Raw genomic sequence first — 14,165 nt, forward strand, 5'->3', positions numbered from 1 at the left:
CCCCCGCCCCCGCCCCGTGTCGTCGGGATTAAAGGGACAGTCTGTGGCTGCAGACAGGTCTGGATCTGAAGCGTTGTCGCTCTGCCTTTCTAGCTAGGCACCTGCACAAGGGACCTAAGTTGTCTGGTCCTCAGTTTGCTCCATATGGAACAGTACTGATGTCGCGGTGAGCGAGTGACGTAATGTAATACCTGTGATCTGAGCCAAGAAATGTCTCTAGACACTCCTGCGCTACTCCCCGTGCTGGAAGCAACAGTGACCAAAACAAACAAGTGCTCTCAGAGTGTGGGCCCCAGAACACCAGCATCAGCCCTGCCTGGGAATATGTAAGATGCACAGACCCTCAGCTCTCATCCCAGATGTAAAATTGCTTGCCCTTCCCCCCAAGACATTCTTCTTTTATTTAAGAAATGAGTTTTGAGGTAGAATATCAGCATGGAGACTATTGTCACTAGAAAAGGAAGAAAAGTCATGTCCCATAAATTCTATATGTAGATCTGCTTACATCAAATTGGCCCAGCTCACTCACATGGGCCACATCTCAGGGGAGGCCGGGAACTGTAGTCTTTTTTTCTGACCAACCATACATCCAGCTAAAACTTGAGGCTCCTATTTACAAGAGAAAAGTACAAGCAAATGGGTCCTCCCTGGTGTCCTAGGGGTTAAGTCTCAGACCAGCCCTGCAATGGCCTGAGTTTGATCCCCAAGCAGGGAGTTGACCCACATGGCACAGCAGTGCATTTTAGTAGAACTGCCTGTTCTGCTTTCCTCTTCTGTCGCTGGTGAATCCTCTCACTAAGAGCCTCCCTGCCCCACCTCTTTGCAAAAATTAAAGAAAATCTAAAAAGTAAAAGTGTACTGGGGAAACACTGTCTCTGCTACACCAGATGATTCTGATGTAACCAGTCTGAGGGGCTGGTTTACACTTGTGGGTTCCAAAAGATGGGGAGATCACTGTCTCATGAGGCATTTGATTCCTTCTTTGAGTGGTTCCTTTAGAACTCCTTTTCCAAAGCTCTCCTCAGGGCCACTCACTCTTAAAGTCAGTCCCTGCAGGCAGGGGGTGGGGGAGGGTTCTTCTGTTTCATGCACAGGCAACAGGTAGATTGGCACCACCCGAGTTTGGGACTGGGGTTCCTGATAGATCCCAGCATCATCTCCCATTTTTTAAAATGATAGACTTTAGGGCTTTAGAAGGGTTTTGTTTTGGTTTCTACAGCATCCAAAATGGTTGCTTACCCATTCTTCTTTCTAACTGGCAAGACCTATTAGAAAGTAATTGAATGTCTGCCTCCAGGGATAAAACATGTGTGGTACAAACCAATCAGGATGATCCCACCCCCTGTACTGATGTGTTTAAGGTTACACACATGACCCAATTAAAGATGTGAAACTATGTGACATGAGGCTGATTGCACAAAGACCATATCTTCCAGGCTTCGGAGGAAGTTCCTAAATCTGAGAAAAAGACATAAGAAGAGATGGCCCCTTCTGCCTCTGCTCACTGCTGGACATTTATAACCATGTTATTTTTAATGCCCGGAAGTGCTGGAACCATATTTGAACAATGAGGAAAACACAGTTTATATATTCAGAACAGGATTGTGGAGAATGAGCCAGTGTTAAAACTGACCAACTTGTAGGGCCTCCCTGGTGATGCAAGGGTCAAGATGCAGCACTATGAAGCTCTCCACAGCCTCTGCAACACAAGTTCGATCCCCAGCCAGGGAGCTGGCCCACGTGGCCCAACAAACCTCTCCTGTCTTGCCCACTGCTCCCCTCAGTAGTATGTTTCCATATATCTGCCAGTTGTGTTCCCCACTCTGACTCTAGTGAGTCCCCTTACTCCCCACATCTCTGCCCTGCACCCCAGCTCTTGTATGCATAAAATAAATATTAAAAAAAATACTGAACAGCCTCTAAACTTTTAATTAATTTTTCATTTTTATTAAATCCTGCTTTAACAATCTAATTTTGTCGACATTTTCCCACGGTGAACATGATTGACAAATGGAAACAAGTTAGACATCTAAATCAATATTTTTTGCAGAATAAGCATTAAGATAATAATTACACAGAACATGGTAGGTTACTTGCTCAGTTTTCATATAAGCCATGTTTATGAAACTGTCTCCTAATACTTAAAACAGTAGAATTAGTGACAGTGGTTCTCATATATTTTAATCACAAGTATCTTATTGAGGTAACATTTTCACAGTTTTACTGACTTCCTGAATTAATATAATATATTCAAGGAAAAGAGCAAAACATAAAACTGAACATGGTAAGTTATCAAAGGAAAATGAAATCAACAGAAAAGGAAAGATAAACTTAATTTTTTTTTTTAAGATTTTATCTATCCATGCATACAGAACTAGGGCACAAGCCAGAGGCACAGTGGGTGAGAAGACTCACCAGAGACAGAGCAGAGAGCAGAACAGGCAGATCGACAAGGCACACTGCTGAGGGGAGCAGCAGGCCAGACAGTAGAGATCCGCTACACCATATGGGTCAGCTCCCGGGCGGGGATCGAACTTGCACGGAAGTGGGCACGGCTTGGCTTAGCTTTGCAGTGCAGAGCTCCAACCCACTGTGCCAACAGGGAGGGCCCTAAACTTACAGTTTTAAAGAGAATGTTTTCTGTTACTGATTATTGAAAGAAATTCAGCCAGTGTATTGGATGAGGCTTGGGAATATGTATTTTTTGAATTTTCCAAAGGATTGTTCTATCAGTCAGGTTGTATCCCCTCTAAAGTTATGGCGAGATGTTCGCCTACTTTATAAAATATTTCCCCTGTAGGGCCCTCCCTGGTGGCGCAGTGGGTTAAAGCACAGCACTGAGAAGCTTGAGTCACTTCCGCATGAGTTCAATCCCCGCCTGCCCCAGAGGAGACCACATGGCGCGGCAGACCTCTGTTGACCTGCCTGTTCCGCTCCCCACTCTGTCTCTGGTGAATCCTCTCACCCTCCGTATCTCTGGCCTGTACCCCAGTTCTATATGAATAAATAAATAAATCTTTAAAAAAAAATATTTCCCGTCACCATCCCTCACTTTCGGTATCGTAGTCCAAAAGTCAGTCAAGGTCATGAAAGAGTTATACCAACAGTTAGCATCCCTAAATTTTTTTGTGTGTGTTTCCTTCCTAGTTAACATCCATTAATTTTTTAAGTACTATTTACTCTTAAATGTCCAGTCTCTTCATTTTGACTTGCCTTCCTATATAAATTCCCTCTAGCCCCTTCCACTTTTCTGTAACTGGGCATGCTTTATCTTTGCTTATGGCTGAATGGTTTTCCACAGTGTGACTATCCACATCTTGATGCAAGCTGGTGTGCAGCTATTCCAAGAACCTCTTCTGTATTTGATGCTCAAATTTATCTCTACAATTCCCACACTCTGGCTGTGTTCTACCATCTTAGGAACTACATACAAGAGTGTGGTTCTCTTCCTCAAGACAGAACTTTCATTTGAAGATTCATACATTTGTCTTCAGATTCACCTAAGTCAATAATGCTCCCCTGATCACATTTTGGGAAAGGTGTCCTTGATTCTGCACAAGATAGAGCACAAGACTAATAGTATATTGCTGGAGGACAGGGAACCCCGCTACATTATCCCCCAGGTCAACTGCTGAGGGGAGCAGAAATGTCTGGCAAGACTATGCTCTGGCTCAGGCAGATGGTGCAGGAAGTCATGCGGGGGTTCAGTTCCAAACCTCCCAGAATCACTTGTTTTCTGACTTTTCCAAATAAATTTGACAGTTCGGTAATTCTTTAGTGGCTGTAATCTGCCCATCTGTGGGATATTTAATTTCAATGATCTTAAGTATTTTATTTCATTGGGTTCCTTTTCAAATGTATCTGATTATACTCTTCACCTTGTCTTTCTGTTCCATTCTGTATTTCCTTAAACATTTCAAACTTAGGGCCCCCTGGTGGCATAAGGGATTAAAGTACAGCACTATCCACAGATACTGCAGCGATCCCCGGCCAGGGAGCTGACCCACATGGAGCAGCAGACCTCTCTGGTCTCGCCTGCTGCTCCCCTCAGCAGTGTATTTCAGTCAATCTGCTTGTTCTGTTCCCTACTCTCTAACCCTCTCACTCTCTGCACTGCTGGCCTGTACTCCAGTCCTGGTATGCATGAATAAACAAATCTTTTTAAAAATTCCTACGTAGTTATGCTGACTCTGATAATTCTAACATGATCTTAAGTCTTTTTCTAAAAATTGGGCTGTGAACAGAACCCAAGCTTAACCTCCTGACTGGTTCTACTATTTGCTCTGGGGCTACCCCAACTTCTATGCCCACAGCTCTCTGCTCCTTAATGCATTTCTTCTTGCTGTCCTTTTTCTTCTCATTTCTGGAATGCCTTTGGAGCCCAGAAATGCATGTTTGTTTATTTACCCAGGCTCTAGAAAGGTCTTTCAAAATGACTGAATAGGAGGTGGAAGTCTACTCACCCATTCTCTCAATGCTTCACCCATCTTCATGAGGCCTCGACTTTTGCAGAGACTGAGCTTGGGTATTGGGACACAAAGTAGTGAAAAAGACACCTCTGCACGCTCTCAGAACTTACAGATTAGTGAGGGAAAACAGGTTGGAATAGAGGGTGACCAATGGCACCACACAGCAAGTAGAAGGCTGTAGAAATTCAGTGAAGCAACTTGCTGGATATACAGGAAGGCAACTTTGAGAGTGATGAAAAACTGTTTCTAACAGCTGAGCAGTGGGGAGAGTAGATACTGATGAGCCAAGATGGGAAAGGGGTAAGGTGAAGTGGAGGCTGCACCAGCAAAAGCAGAAACAAGAGAATTAGAAAGTAAAAAGAATCAGGTTAGGTTTGGATAGAGGGAGATGGAGGGCCAGATAAAATGCTGGAGATGTGTGTGTGAGACTGAGTTCTAGAAAAACTAGATGGGGTAGTCATAAAATGGGAGGGGAGATGTTGGCATGATGCCTACCTGACCTTATTTGGCGTCTGGCGAAAGTCTACCTGGTGCATGTGAAAATGCATGTGTCTGAGGGAAAATCCTTGGAAACCAGGGCTGTGAGCCAAGGACATGGACAGATATCATGCGGGCACAGCCCAGCATTTTAGTAAAGTGCCAATTAAGGAAAGAAATCCATGTGTGTGTGTGTGAGTGTGTGTGTGTAAGCTGCTGAGTACTGTTTTGAGGAGGAGGTCCTGAGGAAAAAATGTATACAGAGCTTAATTAAAAATCTATGCTTTTATGTGGTACATATACACAATGGAGTATTACTCAGCAATCAAAAAAGAAACACATGCCTTTTGCAACAACACAGATGGAGCTGGAAGGGATCATGCTTAGTGAAATATGCCAGAAAGAAAAGGAAAAAACTGGATGGTTTCACTCATAGCATGAGTATAAAGGACCAGGGGAGAAAATAATAATAATAATAATAATAAACAACTATATACCAGACATTTTACGGGGGTGGAGTGGGGAATGAGATCAATAATGGGGGTGTACTATGGTCATGGCACATGGGTGAATTGGTGGTGGGAAGCCCACTGGGATAACTGAGATGGAAAAAGGCACAAAATTATGTAAAAATAAAGTATTACATTTTTTTTTTTTTAAGTTTTAAAAAATATGCTTTTGCTGGAGCTTGGGAACAAGGGGTATAAAATGGGATGCTTAAAAATAAAGTTTCACTGCATGCTGAACATAGCAGTCCCCCGTGTCTGATTTCCTTCATCTCCGCATCCCGGGTCTCGGACTCACTAGAAATCCACAGGGAGAGATATATCTCAGTTTTAGATCATATGGCTGCACTGTGCTCCAGGAATAGGCAGAGGCCAAATGGAAGATGGAGATGTTAGATCTAAGTGATTGCAGCAGCTTAGACAGGGCAAGAGGCCTGCAGAAAGGCCCTGTGGGCGCACAGCTAGCCGGCACCTCAGGCTCACCTGCTAAGGCTGCGCTTCCATGGTCTTCGGTCTCAGGTGGGACACATCTCACCTAACCCTCTCCTGACCTCTCTTGTCTGCCCCAGGGGTGGGCAGGCTGCTTACCTGTTCCAACATGAGCGGTACAAACTGGCTCTTCTTGCAAACAAAACCCTGAAGTGCTTTCAAAGGCCTAGCTGATCGAACAGTAGGACAAGTTGCAAAGTCCCACCACAGGAAATAAAAAGAATGCTCTAGCAACTGCCAGCATTTTCCCACAAGGATTCCAGCCAGCTGTCACTCATGCTGCTTGGCATAAAAACTGAAAGGCGTAAGAATAGCAGCAGTTTCTTCAGTGCCAGGCACTGTGCTTAACACTAATCTTTAATTTTTTGGATAGACCGAGACAGCCATCATCACAGGAACTTCTTTATCACAGATGTCAAGTAACTTATCTGAAAGTTAGTCTGACGCTGGGGCACAGGAATTTTCACCCATAGCCCTCAAAAGTCTGAGCTCCGAAGCCTGCTTTAGAAAGCACACAGTAGGAAACCATCATCTTAAGAGCAATTTCTGTTTTGTAATTTTGTAACCTACTAAGGTTGCGGATAGGGAACTTCTATATATTAATTCATCCAATTTCCTCACATTACTGCATGATACATTTTCCAAAACTAAGAAACCAACACTGATACACTGCTACTAATTAAACCTATTCTGATGTTACTATTTTGCTACATTAATGGTCCTTCTAATCCAAGACAACACAATGCGTTATTGGGTTATAGGTTTTTAGAAATATCACTGTGTGATTTCTGACATGTGTGATGGTTTCTTGAGTCAAGTGACCATTGTCCTGCTTCCATATGCTGTTTAGACAATGAATCACCAAGTTCTAGTCACAGTCGGAGAGGATATTAAGTTCCACTTACTGCAAGGGGTGGGGGTGCAGGAATTATCTACTTGCATTACTTCGGATTTTTTTTTTTTAAAGATTTATTTATTCGTACAGAACTGGGGTACAGGCCAGAGATGCGGAGGGGGAGAGGATTCACCAGAGACAGAGTGGGGAGCAGAACAGGCAGATCGATGAAGTACACTGCTGAGGGGAGCAGCGGGCGGTCAGGAGAGGTCTGCCACGCCATGTGGTCACCTCTGGGGCAGGCGGGGATCTAACTCATGCGAAAGTGGCTTTAGCTTCTCAGCATTGTACTTTAACCCGCTGCGCCACCAGGGAGGGCCCTACTTAGGATTTTTTAAGAGATTTGTATTCATTTATTAAAATCACTTAGATCAGCATGGAATCATTTTATACATTAGGTTATCATCACACTTCTCATTTTAAGATGAAGAAACACTCTAAAAGGTTGACTTGGCTAACACCATATAATAAACTTGTAGAAGTCCTGGTTGGCTGAACTCAGGTCTCCAGCCGTCCAGCCCCACCCTCTTCTACCAGAGAGCTGGGGGAAGAATGCAGTCTGATTCTTCAGACATGTTTTTCAGTCAAAAGAAATAAATTATGAATACATTGTACGTGATCATTGAAAACATTGAAGAATCTATAAACAGACCAGGTATTAGATCCCACTTACATGAAATATCCCAAATTGGCACGACTTTTAGGCTGGTGAAATGTTCTGATGACTGATGTATTCAGTCACTGATGTGCAGACTGTAGCAAACAGCATGGATGTGACTAGAGCTCATTAACACCTTCAGAGAGCAGGTCAGGAGTCTTAGCAATCTTAGCTGTGACTTTGGCCAAGTTATCTTCACACTGGTTACGGGGGCTCATCAGGTATAATGGTGAGCAAAGTATTTCACATTCGCACGTCTGGCATATCCAAGCCTCACAACATACCTCTGCCACAGGTTCTGTCACCGCTGCCTGCAACACAACTTACTCCGCCCACTACTTCTCACCTGGAGGACAGGACCCCAGTGAACCCCCTTGTCTTTCCTTAAGAACCTGCCACTCCCATGTATTATCCAGGCCCTCTCAAGGCCTGGCTTCGCCCTGTCCACGCACCAGTGGCCGTGCCCTCTCCTAGCTGCCCAGTGGCACTCACCATGAGGACCCTGTGCTAATCTTCTGCAGAACACCCAGTGCCATCTGGTGCCACCGCGTCCTTGGAACTGGATGCAAGCTTCCGGAAAGCAAAACTTTTATATCTTTCCATCAGATGAAAATAGGGCTTGGTGTGTATTTATGGGCCACTGAGTCTTGATGTACTTTATGTACTGATGTGGAACAACCTCGAAGATCTGCCAAGTGAGAATAAGCAAGATGCAGCCCGAGCACCCAGTTTTGCACAGAAGGTGTGTGTGTGGGGGGGAGCAAGTGTACACCCACACGTGTTTATATACAGCTCAAGCCTAGAAGGCTTCTCTTCTGCTCGGGGTACACTTGCTTCAACAGTTCCCCGTTCGCTGACTCGTAAGAATTAGTCCATTTTTGGAACCAATATGTCCACTTCCAAAACAAGGTCTCACTCAGGGCCCTGGTGTGCTTTAGTGGAGCAAATTTAACTGCTACCACAGCAGCATGGAGATGACCCTGCTGCAGCACTGCCATCTCACCCATCCCGAATTGCTCCGCCATCAGGTCACCCCAGCTTCCGAAGCAGAACATCCACCTACTAAAGGCCCTCTAGTTTCCCACTGTACCTGGTTATCACCAGTCGGCACCACACCCTGGCAAAACCAACCAGGACAACAGTCAAATCCCCTTGGGTAGCCCTACAGGAAGACCAGAGTCCAAGTGGTTTATAAGAAGGCAATTTATTTTAACAGAAAATAATTTGAGGAGTCCTGTTCACAGACGGCGACCACGGCGACCCCCCTTCCTACGGGTGCTATCGGAGGGGATGGGGGTGACATCCTCTGTGGGGAAGAAGAGAAAATGTCACTGTCTGGAGCTGGACGGGAAGGGGCCCAGTCCCCCGCTTCCTCAAAATCTACGTGGTCTAAACTCAACTCTTCCATAGAGGAAACTGAAGGTCCCCAAATACACACAATTTACACAGGCTGTCAGAGGTATTAGATAGCACCATGTTTTTGACTCCTGAGCCCACTACTCGTAGTAGCAATCTCCTGGACAGGGCTGCACCATGAGACTTAAGGAGCAGCACCTTTGTTACCAGAGTTGGCATGCCTTTCTAAAAGAGAAAAGGGGGCGAGGTGGTCTGGGGCCCCCAAGTGTCGGGGACTCGCTGTGATTCTCAATGATGGGATGTACCCCCTTCCCAACTCCAACTAATTTTCAGCTGTTGTGCCAGGAGTGCCCTATTGGGAGCGACAAGGAGCAAGGACACCGAAGGTCCTGTGGTACCAGAAACAGACAAAATGTCGCAAGTGACTCCCTTGAGCAACATGGCAAAGGACAATTTACCTTGGCCAGTCCCAAGTCTCCCACCTCAGTGGGAGGCAGAGATTCAAAAATGAAACTGCTGTCCAATACAGAAGGGAAGGACAACATTCACACCAAGGTGACAGGGTGGCCAGGGAGGGACTCTGTCTTTGGATGCTTCTTGCACCCCGTTGACAAACCTAATGGACAACGGCAAGCAACAAGCCTGTGTCCAGTGGGCAGATCCCATGCTTTCTGGGGTCAATGACTCAAGCCCTAGTGGAGGGCACTTACCAATTCGCCCAATTTTCATTCCCGAGCGGGCAAGGGCTCTGAGGGCTGACTGTGCCCCAGGTCCGGGAGTCTTAGTCCTAGGAAATCAATGTTGACAGTAAGAAACACCTTTGGCCAAGTCGAGGGGCCCTTTCTGTAACACATAACTCAGTTGTTCAGTGATCCGAAAGCCTTCTGTGAGGGGCCAGGCAGGATTTATTTGAGGCTTGGTAGGTCACAGTCCCAACATTTTAAAGTCAGTCATTTAAAGAAAGCAAAGTTATCCTCAGCCCGGAAAGCCAGGTCAGATTGGCCCTCAAGTTCTAGTTTGTAGCCTCTTCTGCCTGCACCTGGCTCTTCCTGCGAAATGCTCAGTTGTACTCTTGGTGACCTGCCCACCCCAGACCAAGACTCCTCTGGACCACCCAGACAACTTCCTGCCTGGTCTGGTCCCTAGTGGCAGTCATCTCTAAGACCCTCTAATCCCCTCAGGTCATTACCATTAAGATCTCATGCCTCCCCTCCCCCTTCGGCTAAAGCCCAAATCGTTCTCACATCCCTCCAGACCCAGCAGGACCTCACTCCTGGTGACCCCGATCACACTACAGGTCATTCTCTCCCACAAATGCGCCTTTTTCTGTGCAGTTGTCTCTGGCTGGAAGCCTGTCTTTCCTTCATGGCTCCCAGCCATGCTGGACAGGGTGCACAAAGCTTTATCACTAACTGCACCCCTGGCCCTGCACTTCTGGTCCCCAGCACTTGCTGCAACAGGAAATCACCTGCCCCCAACTCCATGTTTATGGACTCTTCTTCTAGTCTAGGTGCTACACAGGGAAGATGTCCCACCGCTCCCTTCACTTTTCCTCCGGAGGCACCACTGTGCACTCTATATGGTAAGTTGGGTGGGGAGGTGGGAACCAATTACATACGCAGCCAAGATGCCTTGTGCAAATTCACATCAGAAAAACCAGCCTCACGTACCGATTTCCTCCTGTGGCCCGGAGTTTGATGTGGAGGGCAGTGATGCCCAGTTCCTTGCACCTCTGGGCCACATCCTGGGCTGCCAACATGGCAGCATATGGCGAGGATTCATCTCGGTCAGCCTTCACCTTCATCCCACCGGTCACTCGGCAGATGGTTTCCCTGGAGACAAAAGCAGTCATTTCTCTTACTCAATGAGCATGCGTGTCAGCAGTTCTTGTTCCGAGACGCCCACCTGTGTCTACTACCCCTTTCTCAACCCCTTCCGAAATGGCAGCCCTTAGCTTCTAAGACCTGTATCTAACGGAGTGGCATCACTGCAAAGGGACACAGAGGAAGGTCACCTTGAGCACACATCCTCCTCCTGACAAGACCCACATCACTGCCTTTACGTGATCCAAATACCCAAGATAGCAACATTCATATTAACACTTTATCGGGACTTGGGAAATCACAGTATTTGTGTACAAAGAACTAGAAACATTTCATTTCTGAATGTCTTTATTTTGCTCAAGAAAATCACTTAACTGCCACCTACTTTAAGGGACAGTTCTTCCTCTAATCCCCCAGTATAGCTCCCCTCAGGCACTTACTTGCCAGAGAGATCAGTGACATGCACGAAAGTGTCATTGAAGGATGCAAAGATGTGGCAGACACCAAATACATTTTCTCCTTCAGCCACCTGAGGTCCGAGGCTGATGACCTGTTCTTCCTTCTTTTCCTTCCCCTTGCGAGGTGCCATTTCTGAAAGGAAGAATCCCAACTTAGACAGATTTCCAGGAACCTTTCCCCTGGCTATGAAAAGAAATTCCAAACCTTGCTTCTGTGCCACCACCTCTCCCAGAACCATGCTGTATTCTCATCTACGCCTCACCAAAACTCACTTCTATCTGAACTTAAGGGATTTTTGACTAGAGGCTAAAACGCAAACTACACTGAGCAGTCTTCCTGAACCCACCAAAGGCATAACTTGGAGCATCTATAGGTTCTAGCAGCAGACCAAAAGCAGTCCCCAAAGCTTTACAGTGGGCATCCAAAACCTGGAAAACACACTGGCTTTGGTTTCTGGAGAACTCTAGGAGTTCAGCTTACAGCACTATTCTAAGACAAATCAATTTTCTCTAGGCTTTTCTATTCCAAAAACGTGAGGAGAAAGATTTATAACTTGTTCAGGGTCACACAGCAAGTCAGTTGCTGAGCTGAGATCAGAAGAAGCACCTTCGAAAACCCTTATATACTTCCAACACCAGGAGAGCTTCTGGGTTTCCTGGCTCCCCTACCACGTACAGGTTAGGTAGGCTCAAAAGACCACATCCCTAAAGGCTAGCGGCAAGGCCAAGACCCCTAAAAACACTCATGTACTGGGGAGAGCTACCCCATTTTGGGGGTCTGAAAGGGAGGTAGACACCCACTGCCTACTAAATTCTGCACCAACTCACAGCTTACAATTTAAGTCCCCTTAACCAGACTACTCCAATGTAAATCTAAGTGCTACCTCCCATCTTTTGATAATTCACCTCTGCTCACCTGTAACAGTTTACAGGCACTAAAATGTGTCTTCTCAAAAAATTAACGGGAATGACCCACTCTAGAAACTCACTGTAAAACCAAGTAACTAATTTGATACAGCACACAAGGTGGAAACACACTGGCACCAGGCCTGGGCGAGGGGCAGTGACAGAGGTAGATGAGGATGAGTAGTTTCCTGCTCCATCTCATGACACCCGAGCTCAGGAATCATAACTTTACCGACATTACCAGAACACAAAGTAAAAAGAGCTCAGGTGAACGCAGGCAGCTGGAGGAGCAAAAAACAGAGCAGGGTCTCACCTAGGATCTTAGAGTCAGAGGCAAAGCCCAACTGCCCAGCAGCCTCTACTCCATAAACAACCACATCCCCGACTGACAACTGCAGGTGTGGCGGCTCCCCACTCCCCGGCGGTCACGTAAGGTGTGCTGCGCCGGTGATCGCAGTAAGGACCTCAAGTCAGGCCCGGTGTAGTTACCCACTCCCACCCTCACATCAGACAAGCGGGTAAGAACTGCTTGCAAGCTGCACCCTCTGCCTGGGTACGGCGGGTAAGGTTTCAGGTGGTCTAATATGTGAAGCACAAAATCCCCCACGGGGCGGCCACGTCCATATAAACCCGTGGCTTCCCGACCCCAGTGGGAGACTGATCGTCAGGGCCTGACAGCTGCCCCGCACGCCCAGAGATGGCCGCGTGCCCGCGTTAGCCACCATCCAGAGAAGGGCAGCCCCCACCCCAACAAACTCGATTCTCCTGTATGCCCTCTCTGGACCCCAACATGACCCCTGTTACTCCAATTTCCCAGTCGAGCAAACAAACCAGAGATGAGGCGCCAGGCCTACAAGGGTCCAAAAAGAAGCGGGTGGCATACAGGTGGGTCCAAGTGGGAACCCAGATCAGGCCCGGAGCCCCGCCGCTCGGCCGCACCTTGCAGCAGCGGCGACCCGACCATGGGTCAGGCAGTCAGGGCTGCCCCCCGCACTCACCCTCACTTCCCCAGTGCCTCCCGGAGTAAGACCGCCCGCCTTCCGACAAAGCGCGAGTTTGAGTTTGGGTCGACCGGCCACGCCCCTCTTGCCCAGTATCTGACTTGGCTTTTGCGAAAAGACCCCTATCCCACCACACTTGGACTCGCGTGCCTCTCTGGAGGCGGATGGCACCCGATTATACTTGCCCAGGCCTCCTACCTGCGCGTCTTCTCTAGACTCCGCCACCGGAAAGAGAGGGCGAAGTGGGCGGGACAACGGGTCACGTCCACGTCCCCGGAAGTGTACGTCTGAGGTCACGGAACGAGGCCGTCTCCCAGAAGACGCCGTCTCTGGTGTTTCCCAGAAGATTAAAATTAGCCCTCGGGAGAATGGTTTACGTAAAAGGACAAGGAACTCATGTCGCTGCGGGCGGTTAGGCTTCTGAGACTGCACGACGCAACATCGACTGGGTAAGGCGGACCTGCATTCTAAGATGGCGGCGACCACAGCTAGACGAACTTCCGCCGTCTTGACCCGGGCGCTAGGGATCCTGGGGGGTCGGCAGCGCTCCTCTTGGCGTGGAGGAAAATAACAATAACAAAAGCGGGATAATCACAGACTTTCACCGACTATGTTTTTTATCTGGGCGAAAGAGGAATCTGTTATTCAGTATTTATTATATACCTAGCTGAGCTAACCTATACTTCATTTAGTCCTCACAACACGACCAGATAGTAAACTTTTGATTTCCCTTTCACAGATAAGGGATATTAACGGAGATCACATATTTGCGGCTAGTTGCAATTCTGACTTTAGTGACTGTGTTTAATCCTCATAGCAATATTGAGCGATATTGAATGATTAAGAGACTGTAAAGATGAATGTGGGGAACGGCAAGAGGTAGATGTATGTTATGTGTATAAGTGTGAGAGAGAGAGAGAGAGAGAGAGAGAGACCTACTTATACATGTAAAATGTATATAACCAGGCCCTCCCTGGTGGCGCAGCAGGTTAAAGCACAGCACTAAGAAGCTTAAGCCACTTCCGTGTGATTTCGATCCCCGCCTGCCCGGGAGGTGACCACATGGCGTGGCAGACCTCTGCTGACCCGCCCGCTGCTCCCCTCAGCAGTGTACTTCGTCGACCTAC

General features: G+C 47.2%; 1 protein-coding gene across 2 annotated transcripts; it reads right to left on the minus strand.

The window, feature by feature from the left end:
* Positions 1-8,679: 8,679 nt before the first annotated feature.
* On the minus strand, positions 8,680-13,302 carry RPS14 (ribosomal protein S14). Of its 2 annotated transcripts, none has more exons than XM_004686884.2 (5): positions 13,237-13,302; positions 11,114-11,264; positions 10,521-10,682; positions 9,561-9,637; positions 8,680-8,800 (listed from the first exon to the last, which is right to left on the minus strand). In XM_004686884.2, exons 2-5 carry the CDS (start codon positions 11,260-11,262, stop codon positions 8,733-8,735), a joined length of 456 nt encoding a protein of 151 aa, XP_004686941.1. In that variant the 5' UTR covers positions 11,263-11,264; positions 13,237-13,302; the 3' UTR covers positions 8,680-8,732. The 2 variants fall into 2 exon arrangements, with proteins under 2 accessions (XP_004686941.1, XP_012583149.1); XM_012727695.1 differs by lacking the exon at positions 13,237-13,302 and adding an exon at positions 13,036-13,165.
* Positions 13,303-14,165: the final 863 nt, after the last annotated feature.

This window comes from Condylura cristata, unplaced genomic scaffold, assembly GCF_000260355.1.
Source record: "Condylura cristata isolate star-nosed mole 26May11 unplaced genomic scaffold, ConCri1.0 scaffold00021, whole genome shotgun sequence".
NCBI classification, from domain to species: Eukaryota; Metazoa; Chordata; class Mammalia; order Eulipotyphla; family Talpidae; genus Condylura; species Condylura cristata.

Coding starts and splice junctions, on each gene's coding strand:
- RPS14 (XM_004686884.2), bottom strand. CDS start 11,262: ATGGCACCTCGCAAGGGGAAGGAAAAGAAGGAAGAACAGGTCATCAGC. Junction 10,683..11,113: donor GTCACTGATCTCTCTGGCAA/GTAAGTGCCTGA, acceptor TTTTGTCTCCAG/GGAAACCATCTGCCGAGTGA. Junction 8,801..9,560: donor AATGAAAATTGGGCGAATTG/GTAAGTGCCCTC, acceptor TCTTCCCCACAG/AGGATGTCACCCCCATCCCC.